The 19,854-nt window shown below is 41.3% G+C and overlaps 1 protein-coding gene across 2 annotated transcripts in view; it reads left to right on the top strand.

The window, feature by feature from the left end:
- The window catches only part of FAM172A (family with sequence similarity 172 member A), a 275,992-nt gene that overhangs the window by 245,352 nt on the left and 10,786 nt on the right, over positions 1–19,854 (top strand). Inside the window, exon 10 of one of the 2 annotated variants that reach the window (XM_057398371.1) lies at positions 5,003–5,107. The exons of the other annotated variant lie outside the window; for it this stretch is intronic. Coding sequence (XP_057254354.1) covers positions 5,003–5,100 — 98 coding nt within the window. The 3' untranslated portion in view covers positions 5,101–5,107. The remainder of the gene's footprint in view (positions 1–5,002; positions 5,108–19,854) is intronic. 2 annotated transcript variants of the gene reach the window in all.

Genomic DNA, 19,854 nt, shown 5'->3' with positions numbered 1-19,854 from the left:
AATCCCTATTTCATGTTTATTCTTGGTGGCAGGTCACAGATTAATAAAAATACATAAGTGACAGGAAAATGCACTTAATCAAATTCCATGAGTCCATATAAAGTTCCAAAATATTAATTTAAGTACCTAACTTGAGACATGTTCTTTAAATAGATAGTAATCTATATTAAAAAGAGAAACTATACCTGGCTTGGCACATCTGAAAGTATCTCTGTATGATGTTACTCCTGACATGCAAAAATATATCTCTTCTCCAGCACAGTATTTACATGCAACATTTATGCAGCTTTTTTTGCCAGGATACCCACCAGCTGCAGTTGGTCCCCTATATGTTTTCAGATCCACTACATCTTACAGATTGAAATAGCATTGCCACATAAGAGCCCTGTGTGAGGAAGGGGCTCAGCACTTTGGTTCAGCAGACAGAAGGAGGGTTTGTGCCTTCCTGCAGAAGTGACCCTGAGCAGCTTTGGGTAAAACAATTATATTTTAAAATAGATGGGGGATATATATATATTATATATACATTACTGCCCTCAGGCTCAGCTCAGCTGGAAAGGCAGGGTAGAAAAGGTGAATAAAAAATAGAATTATTGACTGAATTAAATCAAGAAACAACAGAAGTCTTTATCAGCAGATTTATCAGTAACACTTGTACTAAAGGTCTCCTGCAATGTTTATTGACCCAGGTCCTGCCTCAAGTTATTCCTTACAGGGGACACAGCATTACTTGGGATGTTAAATGTTCAGATTAGCCCACCCAAATTTATGAATTACATCCTGCTTTATTGTTTCTTCCCAGTCCTGTCCTTTTTCCTGCTGGTTTGCAGATTGTCTATCTGAGCTTGGATTCCTTCCTTGGAATCCTACGTGGGAATGAACATTGGTATTTCAGCACTTCAGTGGGGCAAGAGCTATTTGTTTTGCTGCTCTGTGAGAAAGGTTGGCCATCTTTGTGCTATGAAAGAAACTTAATAATGCTACTGAGGGAACTTGGAAGATGAGTTCAGGCGTTGCTGTGCTTCACTCAGCTTGTCATGGCAAGTGAAGGCAAAGCAAGGACATACATTCAAAGGCTGGAAAAATAAATCCGTATGGATGTGTGTTGAGAGAAGGGCACTGGCTTTGACCCCTAAGGACGTGCATGCCAGGAGGGACAGTCAGTATTTAGTCTTTCCTGGTTGTGAACACAGAATGTGTTTCTTTTGTCCACCTTTGCCGGAGGCAGTTTTAGAGCTTCTGCAGGTGCCTCCAAAAGGGATGTCTCGAAAGGACTATCAAAGGGTATAAGCCACCAAAACAAGTTTCCACCATCAACAGCAATGTATTGATGGTGAAAATGTAGTGACCGTGTTTTTCCAGCAGTTTTCAGCTGTCTTGATAAGGGAAACCACTGGGTATTAAGCAGAACTTCATGATGTCTGGTCCACCTTGTTAGTGTTACATGCATGGGTCTGCCCTGCTCTTGGCATGGTCCTTCTAACACATTTAACTGTAGAGGTGCTTCCCTGAAAACTGTTTCAGTGTGTGTCCAGCTTGAGACAAGCCAGTGTACTTACATGTTGGCTCCCTTCCATCCTAATTCTGCATGTTATGACAGCCAGCCCACCTCCCAGCCCAGTGTCAGTTTATCCATGGAGAGACCTTCCTTGAGATGGTAAAGCCACAGATATGAGTCACCTGAGCTGTAGTGAGACCAGAGCCAGATGGATGCAAGTTCTGCCTCAAGAAAGAGAGCTTTGAAGAGTGTCAAGAGTTACAGGCAGATGATTGTAGGCAGTGTTCAAAGTGACCCCCCAGATTTTGAAATCTGAGAAATAAGAAAGAAGTCATGGGCTCAAAACCCTTTTGTATGGTGTGACAGTGGTAGTCAAAAAGACCAGCAACCTAATTACTCTGATTCTTTGCAGGCATTTCAGCAAAGCAGAACTGTATTGAAGAACTTGAAGAAAGTTAATCAAGTAGGTCTGCAGAAGATAATGAAAAAAGACTGCATACGAGTTCAACACTTGGAGAACTGTTGAATGAGCTGACTGGAGGCAGGAATGATTTTTGAATTAGATGGGTCAGTTAGGCAGGACACTCATTCAAAACCTTCAGAACTCTCAAATGGTGCTGTAAATAGTCTGGTGGGGGAGCTGGGAGTGTAAGGGAATGTCTGCTTCACAGGTTGACCACCTGAGGAGGGAAAAAAAGATGTGTAATTTCTAAACACTTCCATTATATAGCTCCCAAAGTATGGAGGTGGTGATCACACTGGGAACACAAGCTAGAACAGTTTCATGATCAATGAGTCTACTGTATTACAAGTCACCACCATAAAATACAGCAAAACAAGAACCTTATGCCAAGCCCCCCCAGCTGATAAACACTAAAACAGCAAATACCAGCTGTAAGGTACAACATGCTGAAGCTCTGAGATCAAGAGCAACAACTTTGAGAGCCAATAAATCAGCCTTGTGATAAGTGACTATTAATCCGAAACGATGAATGCTTATCACAAATACCATTAGACACATTCCAGTCAGATCTGTCTTTATTTCAACCCTTTGGGCCCCACTTTGGGCACCACAAAGAACCATCATGGTTTAAGCCCAGCCGGCAAACCAGAACCATGCAGCCGCTCTCTCACTCCCCTGCCTTCTTCTTCCCCCCACTCCTGGAGGGATGTGGAAGAGAATTGAAAGAATGTAATTCCCACAGGTTGAGATAAGAACAGCCCGGTAACTAAGGTATAACACAAACCACTACTGCTACCACCAATAATAATAATGATAAGAGAAATAACAATGGAAGAGAATACAACTGCTCACCACCCACTGACCGATACCCAGCCTGACTCGAGCAGTGGTCTGGGCCTTCCGGGTAACTCCTCCCAGTTTATATACAGGGCATGATGTGCTCCATCATGGAATACCTCTTTGGCTAGTTTGGGTCAGGTGTCCTGTCTCCTCCTCCTTGGCAGAGCATGAGACTCAGAAAGTCCTTGGTCAGACTAAACATTACTGAGCAACAACTAAAAACATCGGTGTTATCAGCATTGTTCCCAGGCTGAAAGTCAAAACCACAGCACCAGCTACTAAGAAGGAGAAAAATGACTGCTACTGTTGAACCCAGGACAATTACATAGTTCAGAAATCAGTCTAGTCAAACCCTACTCACAGAAAATGCACTACATTAAAACTCAGATCTGACATTAGCTCAATTGCAATTAAATTTATATGTATTCATATTCGACCGATATCATTGTTTTAAAGCTGTGCATCACAATGTAAATACTGTAACAGTGAGGTTCAGTGGGTCTGCTTAGTCCATCAGGTACTCTCATAGAATTCTCTCATAGAATTCGATAATGAGAGATCAATTCCTATCTTTATTCTCACGTATTTTAGGATGGAAAGACAGGTAGTGTAAGCATAGCGTAAGGTGTCCCTGCCCACGGCAGGGGGGGTTAGAACTAGATGATCTTAAGGTCCTTTCCAACGCTAACGATTCTATGATTCTATGATTCTCACTAACGTATATGTTCCTGGGGAGGTTAAACAAAAGATAGTCTTTTAAGGTGTAACTGTAAAGAGCAGGAAATTTACCTGGGGTATAAAGAAGGAAAACATCAGCATTTATTTTACATTTCAGTTTCAGGTTTAAAGAAGGCAAAGACATGCCATCGGTCACATTAGTCATGGGTTGGTTGGGGTTTTTTTCCTCCTTTTTTTTTTAGTTTTAAGTAGTTGTGCTTTCTTATGTCTTTGTTTAGTGCCTACAGCTATTAAGAGCTGCCTGGAGGATGGACAGTGATGGCAGTTTCACCCCCACCATCGCTGTCCTGGCCCTTCTAAGCAAATGTTAGCACAAGTAGCAGAAGCGGGGACAAGAGAGTGATGGATGGGGTTAGGGAAGCAGGATCAGTGGTTAGGTGCAATAAGACCCAGGAGAGGAAGATAAATCTCTCTGAAATACTTCATCATCTGCAAGAGCTACTGTCTCCAAAAAAGCCTTGTTCGGGCTCCCTCAAGGTGTGTACCATCTCTGATGCTGAGAAAGAAACATGTGCATTGCTGGTTGAACTGACATCTGACGTTTAATTCAGGGTTTCGCTGATGCCAGTCTGCTTCATCCTTCCAGTTTTAAGACTGCAGAGGAAAATCATAGCAGCAGCAGAGCGGATGTTGCAATGAATGAAAATTTGGTTTACAGAAATAGACATGTAAAAAATGCTTAACCTAGCAATAAGACATCTGCCTTTGTTTTATACCAGTATAATGCCTGCAGTGGCTTAAACTACAGAAATGCCTCTGACATCTTGGCTGTTCAACAGAGCAGTGTTGCACCCTACTTCATCTCTCTCAACCATGGGCAAGAGAGTATGAATGGTGCCTGTGGACTGATGAAAGTTTCTCTTTGTAATAAGGTACAGGCTGAAAGCAAGCACTGTATTATCTTTACAGCTGACTTTCACATTGCAACATTTTAGGCTAATTTTCATCACAAATAAAGTTCACAGATTATTTTCACTCAGTGCTAGTGCACACCCATGCCCAGCCTCTTGTAAGCCCAAAACAATCCGCCTACCTTTCAAAAGACAGCTGCAGGCAAGTGGAAATGAGACCTGAGGCACTGAGAGATTCACATCTATTTAAAATGTAGGCTGAATTCCTTACAGATACTGGCTCAGGTATCTTGTATAATCTTCTATCAGGATTGTATCTCCACCTCAGTTTGTATGACATTACCTGTTTTGAATAGGACAAAGGCTCACTGCTGCTGTCAGTCCTGTTCCAAGCTCAATATTAATCTGTTCCTTTGTGGATGCCATTTTTTATCAGGTGTCCAGAAGAGCATCCCTATGCCAACTCTCTATTTCCAGACTCATTGCTCTTTGGCTCACACAATTTCTGGGGAGACAAGCTCAGACCTGAATGCCTCTCCTCTCCATGGCAGAGAAAAAAGAAGTCTCTGGTGCCTGCTCTGTGGAGAAAGTTGATTCATGTGTAAATTACAGGTTACTCTTTATTTGCTCAGTCCGTGGAGAGTGCACACACAGATAAAAGGCTCGGTGGGTCAAAGCTGTGTACGTGCCGGTTTCTCCTGTGGCCATGATGACAGGGTTAGGGTTCTTATCAAAGGTTATCAGACAGGCTCTGATGTCTTACCATTATTTACTCGTGGTGTAGCACATAAAAATAAAACTTGGCACATGGGAGAGTTTTGCAGCATTTCAGCACACTGCAGCTGCATAGCGTCATTACCATCAGCCTTTGGTATCAGGAGTTTTGCACATCTGTCTTTATACTGAAATGCTTTGCTTTAAGTAGCTGTTTTACCTAGAGTGAGAGCATACTCTGGGCTTCTCCAGCCCTCTGCAGGAAAAAAAAAAAAAAAAAGGAAAAAAGAAAATGTGGGTATTATCTGAGCAAAATAATTTCTGAGATGTTGTATGAAGAAATGGCAGAGGGAGGCTTGCACTCGTTTTGCACTGAAACCCCTTTAATGTTTGATTTCACGTGCCTTAATTTCCAGTCACAGCATTGAACGGTTCTGAGATTCTTCCAACACCCCATGTTGTGACTCATTTAATACCATAGTTATAACATATTTGTCTACTTTGCAACTGTATTTGTATTGGCATATAAAGTACAGCAGCTGGGAGCTGTGTGGGGTAGCAGAAAGTTATTTGATCTACAAAATCAGTTACCTGTCACTGAAACATAATAAAGAATCATTATGGGCTTATTAGCAGGGCTGATGTAAATGCATTTTGTGTGCCATTTTCAGATCAACAGTTACCCACACACAAGTGAAGTTCCTAAGTACAGCCTTCTTTGTTTAAGAAGGCAATTCATAAATCAGGCATGATATTAATCTTATGAAATGTAAATTCAAGTCCCCAAGGGTCTGATCTATTGGGTCAGCTTCAGTTTAGGCACTGGGGACTGTCCTTTCCTTCAATAACCAGTAGACAAAGTCATCTGTGCTGACATACTGCTTCTACTTTTGTACAAAACCATGCTATGAATGCTTCTTAAAAGGCTTTTGTGGGGGGAAGGGGGAAAAAAAAAAAAAAAAAAAGCAAGCTTTTTAATATGTTCAAAAAACATGAAAATAAATGTTTCAAATTGGATTAGGAGAGTGAGGGTATAACTTGTTGCACACGGGTTTTATATCTCCCGTGAGAATCTTTTCTTTTTCATTGTTATTAATGATATCACATTTTTGTGTATAATATTGATGCTGTTGAAATCACTTAGCGGCTTTGTTTGCCAGAGAGAACCTGTCTAAAAAAAGAAAGTTTTTAACACTAATATTTTGAAATTCAGCTCACATCCCTTGTTACTCTTTTAGTTATTTAAATTGCATTTTGAAAATTCCCACAGTTTCAGAATCTGAGTTTCCTCTTGATCTTATCAATGCAGTTTGAAGCAAGTGTCTTCAAAGCCACTTGTAAGTGCACTTTTTGTCTCTTCTTAGGGATTAGCAAGGCCCACACTGGGGATAAGAAGGAAATTCGGAGTATGGTAAAAAGCCAGTTCTTCAGAGTCTCATTTTACCTTCTCCTGCACACTTCTCCAGTTCATTTTATCAGTCCATCCAGCACCTCTGGTCCCTGCCATGGGGTTTGGTGATGAAACACAAGCAGGAACACCATGCATCCTAGCTTGCATTAGGCATCTGGGAAAATAAAATTTGGTAATTTGGTACAAAAATTTAGTTGGTAATACCTGAAATGAGCTGCCATGGGGGAGCAGCAGGTTACATCCAGGTAAGAATTCAGGTGGAGTGTTTGGCACCATGAGATAGCAGCTAATGACAGCAGTGAAGGCTACAGCTTGAATAAGTCTTGATTTAATTGGACTGATAAAAGCTGTGTTCTTAGCTGCCAGCTTACCTGGCTTTACAGTATCCTTACTTCCAGTGTGGTGTAGCCTTATCAGTACAAAAATACATTTTCTGAAAGATATTCTGGTTGATAACCCAGACTCAAAAACACTTAGGAGAGTTAGTAGAGGGATATAGGTTTTTTCAGTAATATCAACCTGTCTGTATAGTAAAGAAGTGAAATATTTGGCAGTTCTATATATATATAAATATGCTTAATGTATGTAAGTATGGAGCATAGTACACAAATATACCATTTACTTAATATAAGCAACAACGTTCTGTGGCAGTTTTCCTAAGAATATATTTTATACATTTGTGAGGATATATATATGATATAATTATACGACAAAAATATTTGAAGGTTGTGAACAGATTTGTTTATACGCATATGGACTTACCAGGATAGCTGCTCTCAAATGCAGAATTCTTATTTACATTGTGCCATAAACATGCATTCATACATGTACAGAACTATACATTGCAACAAGGAGCAAATGTCAGTGCTCAGAGCAAGTCTTTGCTTTAGAGACCTTCATCTATGATGTACGTCAGCGCTGTGTGTTAAATTACGGTACAGATTGAATGAATATTGCAGCACAGTTAATTAGGAGTGTGACTTTTTTAAGTGGGATCCTGCATTCTCTGTATCTTAAAAAGGTGAAGCCAAGTCATCTGTCTGGTGTAAAGCTAAAAGCGGGCAGATTTTTGGATGGGCTTAGAGTAGACTTGTGCATGAGAAGTGTATACATGGTTGCACACCTGGTTTGTGTTCACAGGCATTGTGATTTATGAGCACAAGTAAGTAAAAATGCTACAAATTATGTATACACTTAAAATGCATGACATTTTAAAAGTTGCATACTATTTGCATGACATTTAAAATCTGATCACACCAGAGCAGGCTCTGCTGCCCAGTAGGGAGAAACAAGCAAGGAAGGTCACATAGCTATAATTACTTTTTGGCAACTTTCCTGATTCAGTACGGGACCATTGCAAACAGTAAAACTGGCTGCACGTGATTTTGTGGTTTACATTACGTACCCTTAATTAATAGCAAACAACTCTTGTGCAGTCTTAGATCAGAGCTGAGTTATGACTTCTAAGCAGCCACATTTCACATTCATGCAACTTAATGGCACAAAGGAAGTTTTGTTTTTTATTATTATTTAGTGAAGGCACAAAAGCAAGAACAAAACTAATATAATGTCACCAAGTCAGTGTAACAGTAGTTCTTATAGCTGTGCATCTCACTGTTTTCTGGATTACTTTGCAAATAATAAATCAAATTCCTCCTCAAGGTGACATGTCAGTAATTTCAAATTTGATTAGCTTTATATGAAGGATGTTGATAGATTTCTACATGAATTTTTGATAGCTCAGCAGACTGACAACCTTAACACTTACAATGCCCCTTTGTGACAGTGTGGCACACTGAAATAATGTTAACCTACTTAAATCTATAAAACCTTGGGGATCCTAGTTGGGGTATGGCTCAGCAAGCTTGACTTTCACCTGTTCCTCCTAAGAGGATCTGGGACGTGAAATAGCTGTTCAAGAATTTTGCTGGGTTTATTTTTAATGTTATAAATGAAAACAGATAGGACTGAAGAGGAATATCCAGTACTGTGCCCATAATTTCAGGCTTCCAGGTGAAGGAGATAAACCTCAAGGGATCCACAGGACATTTTATCCCTAAGACTGTAGAGTCATGAACCATGCCACTCGTGAAGGAAGGCAAAAAGCAGTGGGATTCAGCATTGCTACCTGATGTGGAGCATTTTGCTGTTGCTGGAGTGCTGTAAAAGTGCCAGCTTTTCATCATTTCATGGTTTAAACTTGTTACAAATTCGTGTACTTGTTACATTCCTCTTAGCAAAAGTGCCAGATAAGAACAGATTTATGTCATCACTTGTGTAATGATTTGTCTTTATTTTCTTTGAAGAGGTTACAGGGAGGACTATATGAACTACAAAGTTGATAATTTTATGAAATTAAATAACTTTCCAGTATTTACATTTAAAGAATGAAAAGCCAAATTGTTTTAGTCTTGTTTTTTCTGGCTTCAGATTTTTCACACTCTTAGAGAATCATAGAATCAACTTTATTCAGATTAAGTAAAAATTAGTCTTTATATCAGTATACATGTCATTAGCCCTTTAAAGAAAACTCACCATTACCTGACTGTTACCTGCCTGCCCAGCAGTCTGCCACACATCCCTGGCAGTATTCAAGGCCAGGTTGGAGGGGCTTTGAGCAACCTGGTGTAGTGGAAGGTGTCCCTGCCTGTGGCAGGGGGTCAGAGCTGGATGGTCTCTTCCAACCTGGACTGTTCTTGTGACTCTGTGACATTACTTTGAATCTGGGGGAATGTATTTTAAAAGGGAAGAACATACAGAACCCAAAACCATCAGTAAAGCCCAGTGGCTATTACTCAACAAACTAATTTATGTCTTATGCACATTTGGCTTTCTATAATGGGTTATCTGCTTGTTTTATAGCTCTAGAGAGTTAAATATACAGGATGTATCTGTTTAAGAGAGAAATGTTTGTGCTGGTGCCCAGTTTGCTTTCAAGACAAAGGGAATAGAAGAGTTCTTGTCCTGGAAATCTGACCAGTAATTGGAAATTTTTTACCAAATATTTGATGCACATCAGGCTACTGTTTGTTAGGGCATATGGATATATGCCCATGGTAGGAGAGACAGCATTTTCCTTTCCTAGTGTCTCATGAAATTAAGAGGGTCCAGGTAGATGCATGGGTTAAGAGTCTTAGCTGGAATAAATCAAGGTGCTATAAAATTATTCCAGCTCAGAGCAATTAAGAACTAGGATTTTGTCATTAGCTGGTTTTGTACTGCACAGAGCAAAGGCATCCTGTGGTGGTGGGCGAAAACTACTCCTGTGAGTACGTACAGCAACATCCGTCATTGCCAAGTCCAGGAGGTATGTTGTGGTACTGCAGTAGCAAACACAGCAACAAACAGTGGTTGGGAATATGTGAGAGATATTGGCCATAGAACATGGATAGAAGCATGCAATGTGTGTTGTGTTATCTGAACAGTAGCATGATGCATGTGCAGTATAATTGTCATAAATAAGCTGCTGAACTTGAACGTCTGCACAGGTGATTGCCTTTTTGGGCAGATTAATGTTTTCATAATTTGACTGGGTTGTTACATCTTTTGTATGAGTATTACGTATTCACTTCTGAAAGTGAGCCTCTTACGACTTGACTGGACTCAGCAGATTTTCTGTATTTGAAATTGATCAATTAAATTGTTGTTTGGGGGAAACTGATTCTGTTTGGTGCAGAGTGGCCTGTGGCTATGTTGCCCTTCCTTTTTATCTCATTCAAATAATGGTATCACGTTAGCACAGAAATGTATGTGCTAACGGCTGAAGCAAGAAAAAAACACAGTGTATGGTTGTCTTTCCAAAATAAGTAACTCATTTTAAGTCATGGAATCATACATCATACAAAGTAAAAATTTAAAATCAAAATTCTTTCCTATAGGATTAAAACTGCCATTCCTATGTTTATAATGTCTGATACAATTCTTCATACTTTTTTTTTTTTTTCATTTGTTCATTTCTTTTTTTCACCATTCTTTTAACAGAACCTCATAAAATAAGTAACTGTTGACTAAAGCCATAGCAGCAGACTTCAGGAATGAGTTTGCAGGTGCGTGCAATGTGATTACGGAACAACACTGCTTTCAGTGACCAGCCATTCTTAGCTCAAACAAAAGCTAAGAATGAGATGTTGCGAATTCTAATGGATTAACATTACCCACCATTCTGCACAATGACATACCAGTTGAAGTTTGTGCTAGCACAAACCATGACAAAGTACAAACATTTTGTATTTTATACTTTTGTGCTTCTATATATGGTGTTTTCTTCAAGGGAAGTTTGCCCCTGTAGCTGCTTCCTTGCATCACTAGATTTGCAGAACCCTGGCTTGTGCATCCTCGGACTGAGTCAGTGTGCAACGTCCATCGGGATGGCCCTGTTGAGCTCATCACAGGTGTTACTCAGCTCCTCTCCTACTCCTACTTCAGGAATTTTTGATGGAACACCTTAGGAAAAAGTTGCGAGAAACCAATTATTTTGGCTTAACATGAGGTTTATTTTGAACAAGTAGGAGATCAGAGTAATAGTCTACTATGAAACAAAGGTTGCCTCACTTAAATGTCTACGGGGGGAACCTGTTGGTGCGCACAATATAATTAAAGAGATTCCTGATCCCTTCAAATTACTTCCAGTCATCTAATGAAGGACTGAAATAATAGAAACACAAAGCTTTCAGTTGCCTTGTTGTGTATCTCATTCATCTGTTTTCATAACAAATTATTATTTCTGTATTATTTCATATTCTTTATGGCATTTCCAACAGCATAATGCAACTATGCAGATTGAAATAATCACAGAATGGTTTGGGTTGGAAAGGACCTTAAAGCTCATCCAGTTCCAACCCCCTGCCATGGACAGGCATACCTTCCACTAGACCAGGTTTCTCAAAGCCCCGTCCAGTCTTGCCTGGAACACTCTCCTCAGATAGATTAAGATAAAAACATGACCTGTAGGTTGTTAAAGACTTTACAGGTAACTTTGCTCTTCTTCAGCTACTTTCAGCTACCTGAAAACTTTGCATATAAGAAGACCCATGAACCAGGCCTTTCTGCTGGCAAAGATTAGAAAGCCAGCTCATGTGTGAGTGGTTCAGTAGAAGATCATTGCTTGTGGTGAGACTCTTGCCTGCAGATGCACCAAAAGCCCCTCATCGGAGCTTGGGAGCTTTGTAAAGGTTTTTTGCCATAATGAGATTAATTCTCAATTGATGTTCTTTAAAATAGCTGTTACTTTTTGCTTTAAATACCTGGGGTTTTTTTTATCCTAACACTTCATTCACTACCTATGTAATGGCCAATATACTTTTCATAGCATTGTACTATATGAGTTTCCCATATCTGAGCTGTATTTCATTCTCCTCCATTTACCCACTGTACTGCATTACAAATGAAATTATTTCACATTTTGCTGCAAAAGCCCAGTCCGTTTGGATCAGCTGTCTCTATTCTCATTGTGGTTCAGTGTAGGAGCATGGTGTAAAAATGCACAAGTTATCCTCAAGGGCAGCACAAAACTCTATGCAATATGGACAAAAGCCATAGCAGAGCAGCACCAATAAGCACTGTCTGCCTCCAGTTTCACCCCGGAGGCATTCTGGCATTTACTAAACTGAGTGTCCTTAACTTGCCCCTTCAGCATATGTGCTTCAGATTTCTGTTAATGTAGTTTCCTGTGTGTAATTGTTTTTCTTTAAGCACAGTAAGATGAAGGAGGGAAATTTTGTCACGTGATGCTCTATTGCTGCAAGTCAGGTGCAAAGGTGGATATTTCAGATCCAGTTTGCTGGTGAAGTGAGGGAAAGAAGCTACAGGTGTTAGAGTAGTAGATTGTCACCTTCTTGATGAGCCTCCGCGAATGAAGCAGTGACCTAGTCAGTCAGTTTTGTCTTTGCTCAGAGACTGTGAGTCTTCCAGAAGGTTGCTCTTGTGTACTTTGAAGAGTCACATCCCCCTGTGGCCCCTGAGCTTTCTGTCTCTCCTTCCTCCCCTCCATGTCTGCTTTCCTGTCCCTGCTGCATCCAGGCTGTCTGCTCTCATCTCTGCATCCCAACCTTCTGTTTCAGGCAGTTTCCTGTTTTTCCAGGTCTTTTCTTCACCTACAAACCCACCCCCTTGGTATTCCTGTGCCTCTTCTCTGTGATCTTTAATGCATGGTCGATCTCCTCCCTTCCACTCTTTAGAGGAGGACCACGAGGATGATCAGGGGACTGGAGCACCTCCCGTATGAAGACAGGCTGAGGAAGTTGGGGCTGTTACAGCCTGGAGAAGGGAAGGTTGCATGGAGACCTCATAGCAGCCTTCCAGTACTTGGAGGGGAGCTACAAGGGTGCCAGAGAGCATCTCTTCACCAGGGACTGCAGGGATAGGACAAGGGGGAATGGGTTTAAACTTAAACAGGGGAGATTTAGGTTAGATATAAGCAATATGTGAGGGTGGTGAGGCCTGGAACGGGTTGCCCAAAGAAGTGGTAAATGCTCCATCTGTGGCAGAGTTCCAAGGCCAAGCTGGACAGAACCTTGGGTGACATGGGCTAGGGTGAGGTGTCCCTGCCTATGGCAGGGGGTTGGAACTGGATAAGCTTAAGTTCCTTTCCAACCCAAACCATTCTGTGATTCTATGATTCTTCCCTCTGCTCCCTGAAACTAGTTATCCTTTCTGTTACCATCAGGGTGCTTTTTGTTTCCCTTCTGCCCATGTTTTGCTGCATCTGGAGCCCAGGGCATAGTGCTGACATAGTCAGTTTGTGTGCCTGATGCCACAATCTCCTGCAGCATCTGGGAGCATCAGTTGCAAAACAGAAAAGTCTGGCTCATTCCCCTCAGCCCTGGGTTGGAGCTTGCCCATTGCCAATAGCATCTTCTGAGGAGGCTTTGGCCAGTTCAGCTGCCAAATTCTGGGGACTCTGTGCTGAATGTATGCAAATGAGACTTTTCAAAGGCTTGTGACTAGACAAAAAGCTGGGTGGTTTTTCGTGGGAACTACAAAAGGACAACAGGGGCTCTATCTCCCAAATTTCAAACCGTTGCTGTGAAGAATAGAGACACAGAAGCTGCTCAGCAAAATTCCTGGAAGGCTTTCTTTTCCTTTGCTTGTTCTTTTGTTTTTTTTTTTCCCCAACATGTTTTTCCTCAATCTTATTTCCTGAGGTGACTGCATACTTTTAGTTGAAACATAAAAAACTACTAATAATCAGCCTGAGGCAGAGACAGAGCATGAAAATTTTCATCCCAGATACTCAGCTTGGCAAAACTTATAAGCAGCTGAAAACAAACCCCTGTAAAGGCAACTATTGAGATGCCCAACTACAGAGGTCCTACTTGTGTTGTACAAAGTAGATCAGAATATCTCCATGACTCATTTGGGATACTAAACCCAATTAAAAAGTATCTGCTTTTCAAGTTTCAGAAATCCACATTCAGTAATGGATGTCCTGAGGAAGCATTTTGGTTTAGCACTTCCCAGGCCATATGAAAGATGTTGCATAGAGTTGATTTCCTAAGCATGTCTGTAACACATTTATTTTATTACTTTTGTTGTTTGTTTTTTTCATTGGGGGGGTTTTGTTTGTTTGTGGCATTTGTTTTTAGTTGGTTGGTTTGTTGGCTTGGTTTTTTTGTTTACTGAACCTCTTTTACTGGACATTTTTAAGATACAACTGAACAGGGTGCTGGGCCATCTAGTTCAGGTCATGCTTTGCCTAGAAAGGCTTGACCAGATGATCCTTGAGGTCCCTTCCAGCCTGGAATTCTAGGATTCTATAATTCTCTTTTGATGGTGAAACTTAGAAGTTTCACACACAGAAGTTGAGCCCAGTCATCACTGTGTAAGTTCAGTGACACAATGCCTTCAGGATGCATCCTTAGTATCTTCTGGGCAGAAAATACACAAATAATCACAAATGAGGTAGTTCTTTATTCAGACCAATGGCAAAAACATTTCCCACCATTGTCCCTGTGCTGTGTCTTATAGGACAAATCCTGATTCTTCCAGCTGTTGCCTAATAATGGTAGTTGATGGGATGCATTTCAACCATGAGGGCTGTGGATTTGCTTGCCCCACTTCTCTTCCTGTGACAGAGCAGGAGCATCTGCTCCATGCACAGCACTGGGCAGAATGTCTGTCCACAAGGGCTCTATTCAGGTTTCTGCAGCTGCAAAAGACTCTGGTGAGCAGGCTTCACAGAATCATAGAGTGGTTTGGGTTGGAAGGGAGCTTAAGATCATCCAGTTCCAACTCCCTGCCACCGGCAGGGATGCCTCACTCTAGATCAGGTTGCTCCAAGCCCCATCCAACCTGGCCTTGAACACTGCCAGGGGTGGGGCAGCCACAGCTTCTCTGAGCAACCTGTGCCAGGGCCTCAGCATCCTCACAGGGAAAAACTTCTGCCTTCTATCTAACTTGAACTTCCCTTGTTTAAGTTTAAACCCATCACCCCTTGTCCTATCACTACAGTCCCTAATGAAGAGTCCCTTGACTGCTCCTCTCCCAGCTGCAGCTGCTCTCATGATCTTACTGCACTGAAGGCTTTTTGGAACAGAAGCAGGTCCCATGGAAATGTGAAGTAAATCTTCTCTCCTGGACCCATTCCTCCCAGGCATTTCATCCCCATCCTTCCATTGCAGACACCCAGATGTACAGGCTGCAGCATGAGGCAAAGATCCCTGCGCTACTTGGCTCCTAGTTTCCCCAAATTCACAAAAGAAAGATCCATGTGGGAGCAAACCCCATATTTACGATGTCCTTGGTTCACACTCCCTCCTCATTCAAATGCAGCCCCATAGCTTTTCATGTGTCTGAATGCAGACCTGGAAAAGCTGTAATGAAGCACACAAAAACTCAGAATATTTTCACTGTAAAACACCTTGAGGTTCCTGCAGAAAATAACCATCGTGGCTACAGAGATACCAGTGCAAAGTATTCATGTTAATTCTGGTGCTGGAGCTGAAAAACATGTCCAAACAGATGAGGATGTTGTTGACTGCAAGTTCTTTGCTTTTCAGTCAGTCATAGATTTTTCTCTTTTCACAACAGACTGGGGAAAAAAATGCTTTCTTAATTTAATAAGGCAATATATTGTGGTTTTAACATTTCATTTATCCCCAGAATAATGGGGAATGTGCTATATATGTTCCAGACACAGTGCAACTTTTCCTCAAGTGCTTATATATGAGCTCCCCTCTAACTTCCCTCTACAGGAGACTGAGTTTTCATATTAACTCGTTGCAGGATCTTTTATGAGCAGTGACTGTCAAACTGTGCTTGCCTGTGTATTTGTGCATGCTGATATTGCTCTTATTTAGACTAACTTCAGCTCCCACCTCAATCTTGGTTTTCCCCATGCAGGTTTTTTTTTTTCCCCTAATATATCAATAGTTTGTTTGAAACTTGTTTTGAAAAAAAATAAAAAACAACCTACAGTGCTTTAGACAAACCAAGCCGAACTGGAGCAATAAGTATTAAAAGATATGCACAGGGCACAAACAAAAGAATTCCCCAAATGCATTTAAGTGATTTTTTTCCTGCTTTTTTTAATATAATATTTGTTGGCCAACCGTGGCAATAACTGATAATATAAATGAAAGATGACATAATTCCAGTTCAGTGATTCTTCTGAGAGAAATTACCCTGACAACTTATTTTCCTTTTTTTCTAATCTTATGGAGAAAAAAAAAAGAAGAGAACAAACCTGGAGATTCTTAATGCAAGGAAAATAAAGTGTCATCAAGTTTTGAAACTCATTTAAATATTTCATCTTTCACTTCCAAATATACTTTCCTGGGAGGTTCTTGTGTTTCCATCTCCATTTCCAGAAGCTTACCATCTTTCTAGCTGAAGAGACTGAAGTTTTTCTCAGAATCCACTGTGTGGCTGGCAAAAGATCTCCACCATGACACAAGTGACCTTCCTTGCATTTTCTGTGAACTCCACAGTCTGACTTAGCAGCACTGATTCTGCTGGAAGACTCCACATGGAAATATCAGTTGTTAAATCATGACTGTATTTTGAAATGGAAATTGCTTTTGGAAATGCACCAAGGTCATTAAGCTTCATTGTTTTCTGTCTTTGGGTGTTTGGGGGTTTTGTCTCTCTGACCTGTAGGGAAATCATAAGTCGTTCCTTCATCATTGAGATGACTGTGTCAGCTTGAAGATATGGCTTTGGGCTTGTTGGTTTGGTGTGATTTTGTTGGGTTGCTTTGGGTTTGGGTTTTTTTGTTTTTTTTTTTTGTAAATGGAAATAGTGAATCAGACCCTATATTGAAATAAATACAGTCTCCCAAATTAGGCTGATTTAATTATGAACGAAATGGTTAAAAACTTTGATGCTTTGACACTACATGATTAAAACTGGATTAGCAGAAAGACCCTGATTTGGGGGCTTCTTTCTGAAAAGTTGTGCTTTTCTTGTGGATGCAAGGCAGGACATGATTTCCAGGAGAAATCCCTATCTGGCCCTCACCCAACTGGTTCCCAGATCCTGGTGAGCCTTCTCCAGCCACAGCTCAGCAATGGGGCCCCACAGGTCACACATGCAAACCCACAGTCAGCTCTTGCTCTTGAGAGTTTGTTTGATTGCATTTACTTGGTTGTTTTTTTTTTCCTTATTGTAAACTTAATATATCCCTTCATGTTCATCCCAGACTTCTGCGTTCTCCCTCCTGCTGGTGGCAGACCCACCTCCCACACTCACACTTGTGTGTCTGCCTCCCAAAGACAAGGATGTCAGGCAGGGTGTTGGCAGAGGTCAGTGCATCCCAACACTCAACTTGTCTTCTCATCTTGTCTGTCTTCAGCTTCTCTCTGCCTTACGCCTCACGCCTCACTTCGCTGCTGCGATGCCAGCCTTCACCACCTCACTCCAGTCTCAAACTCATTGCCGCATGTCTGGCTTGCTGCCCTTGCATCCCAAACATCACCTATGGCTGATGTTTGGAGGCGTTGTTAGAAGAGGTAGAGAGCAAAGCGCAGGCACAAAGGAAACAAGTTGAGGATATCCAGACTGAGCTGCCATTTGCTGCAGCAAGAAAGAGGGTTAAGCAGGGAGTGAAATGCAGCTTTATGGTCATTAATGTCAAATGCTGCCTCTAATGACATCTCTGAGGTTAAGTCACAGGAAGTGTGATATTATTCAGTTTGGTTAATTTTAGTGTAATTCACATGTGCAAACCCTGTGCGAATTAGTGTTTAGTCTTCAATTGCTGGTTTCCATAATATGGCAGCTTGAGAGTATCCTGTATTGATGTGTTATGAATTAGGGTGGAGAAGTCTAAAATCCATGTGACACGCCAAAAAAACCCAAGTTTCCAAGTAGTTCTGAGGCAAGTATACAATTAATTTAATTTGCAACACTAAGTAGCTGGGATAGCACCCTTACAAAGAATTATTTCCCCCCTTATTTGCTCTCCCAGTATAGATGCTGAGAATGGCCACTGGAGACAGGGTCTTTTGCAAAGCCATGTTTATAAGCTCCAGTGTTGGCCCAGCATGGCTGATCCTTGCCACACACTTCACCTCATTGGGTTGTAATAGGTGCAGACCTGTATTGATTACCATGACTTGCAAGAGAGAAAAATCTTTGCACTTCAGATTGGGTATAAATTATAAATAGTGTCTCCAAAATCTGTGAATTGCAGAGATAGCATTCTTCCTAGACAGCCGCATGTAAAACTGTTGTTCTGGGGGTTATTAACCTTATGATTGCAGCACAGGTGTACTTGACACACAACAATGATCATTGTCCATAAAATCCTGCTGTCTAGGTTCAATAACCTGCCTTCTTCAAGAATGTTCATTAGCAACGACCAGCAAAGGTCATGGTAATAAAAGAAGGTGAACGCTCACTCTATCAGTGTAAATTCACTGGTGAAACAGCACTTTCTTGCCATCTCTCTCACTAATAACAGCTATGCAGACTCATGTAAGAATACATAAAAATGTATCTGGTAGGGGATAGCCATAAAGGACTTGTGTGCAAGGGTTATTCACATCTTGAATTCTCAAAAAAAAAAAAAAAAATTCCGTTTTTTTCCAGCAATTTTTTTATACTTATTTGACATAATTAAATATTAAATTCTTTATCAAAATTAACAGAGTCTGACAAAGTGACTTCCAAAACTTGAATTTTTTAACTGCATTTGTTACTGAGCTTTTTTATTCTGGTGGCCCAGCTCCATCCTCATGGCATTTTACAAATTCAGATGTATTTCCTTTCTATTAAGTCATAAAAAATTTACTGAATTTCCCATGAAACCATCAGTCTCATCTGGAAGATCAGCTCCTTATTTATCTTATCATTCAGGGTAGGGCTGCTGCATTTTCACAGATATGTCCTCTTCTTCTGCACTCACCAGTATACCCGAGTAGTAGATGCAGCCTGTGCCCAGCTTTTTTAAATACCTGCCAAAGCCAGATCTGTAACTTTTTTCTGCTGTTAAGAAATAATGTGTGGAGAGAGAAGATGTGTTTAGTGGGCTACTGCCAGCAAATGGAAAATGAAGGTGTTGATGAGAAAAGACTGGATGGACACAGTAACAGTGAGGTGGAGGAGGTCTTGGTGAAAGAGGGTTGAAAGAGGGTTGAAAAAAAGGCAGAAATTGGTGGTCGATGAGGGTGGTGGGTGAAAAAGACGCAACAGGATCAGTTCAACACTTTAGAAAGAGCTGTAAGGCAGGCAAGTTGCGGACAAGGAATTCAACAGTGGATGCCCGGGAGAAGTCAATGTCCTGGAGAAATAGATGTTCTAGAGAAACACATGTCCCAGACAGAAGGAAAATAAGCAAGGAGTAGGAAGAGATTTGGGTGAACTGAAGCAGAGAGGGCATTCCTCCCCCTGAGACTTGCACATCTACTCGCAGGCAGAGAAAGGGAGTGCTCCCTATCTGCCTGAGACATGTGAAAGTATTTGCCCTGTCAAGCTCGAGGTGTTTTTGAGCATGTACAGAAGTGATAGTGTAAGAAGGAATAAGCTTTAAGGCCAGGAGCTGAGGTGTCTGTGGAGTATAAACACCTCGGGAGCTGGCGGGTGGCTGCATCACGATTTTCAGGATCACTTGGGTTCAGGCTATTATGTTTCACCTTTCTTAACGTAAGGGGGTGAGTCCTTTTCTGCAGCAGGTGGCACCTGCAGTAGGTGTCCAAAGCGAAAGTGGGTGGATAGGCCCACCCAGCACTGTCTTTGCTCACCCCATTGCTACTAACCTGCAGCAGTACCCATCAGGAGGGGAGGACCAGCTACAGATGGGTTTTGCTAGGTTCCCATGGGAGCAATGCCAGTATTGCAGAGGCAGCGCCTGAATTTGGGGAACTGTTTCCTCTTATCCATCACAAAATAAGCCTCTGAAGGA

This window comes from Pezoporus wallicus, unplaced genomic scaffold, assembly GCF_028554395.1.
Source record: "Pezoporus wallicus isolate ANWC-B61680 ecotype Strahan unplaced genomic scaffold, APGP_CSIRO_Pwel_v1 contig_6580, whole genome shotgun sequence".
NCBI lineage: Eukaryota > Metazoa > Chordata > Aves > Psittaciformes > Psittacidae > Pezoporus > Pezoporus wallicus.
This window is presented reverse-complemented; position numbering and strand designations above follow the sequence as displayed.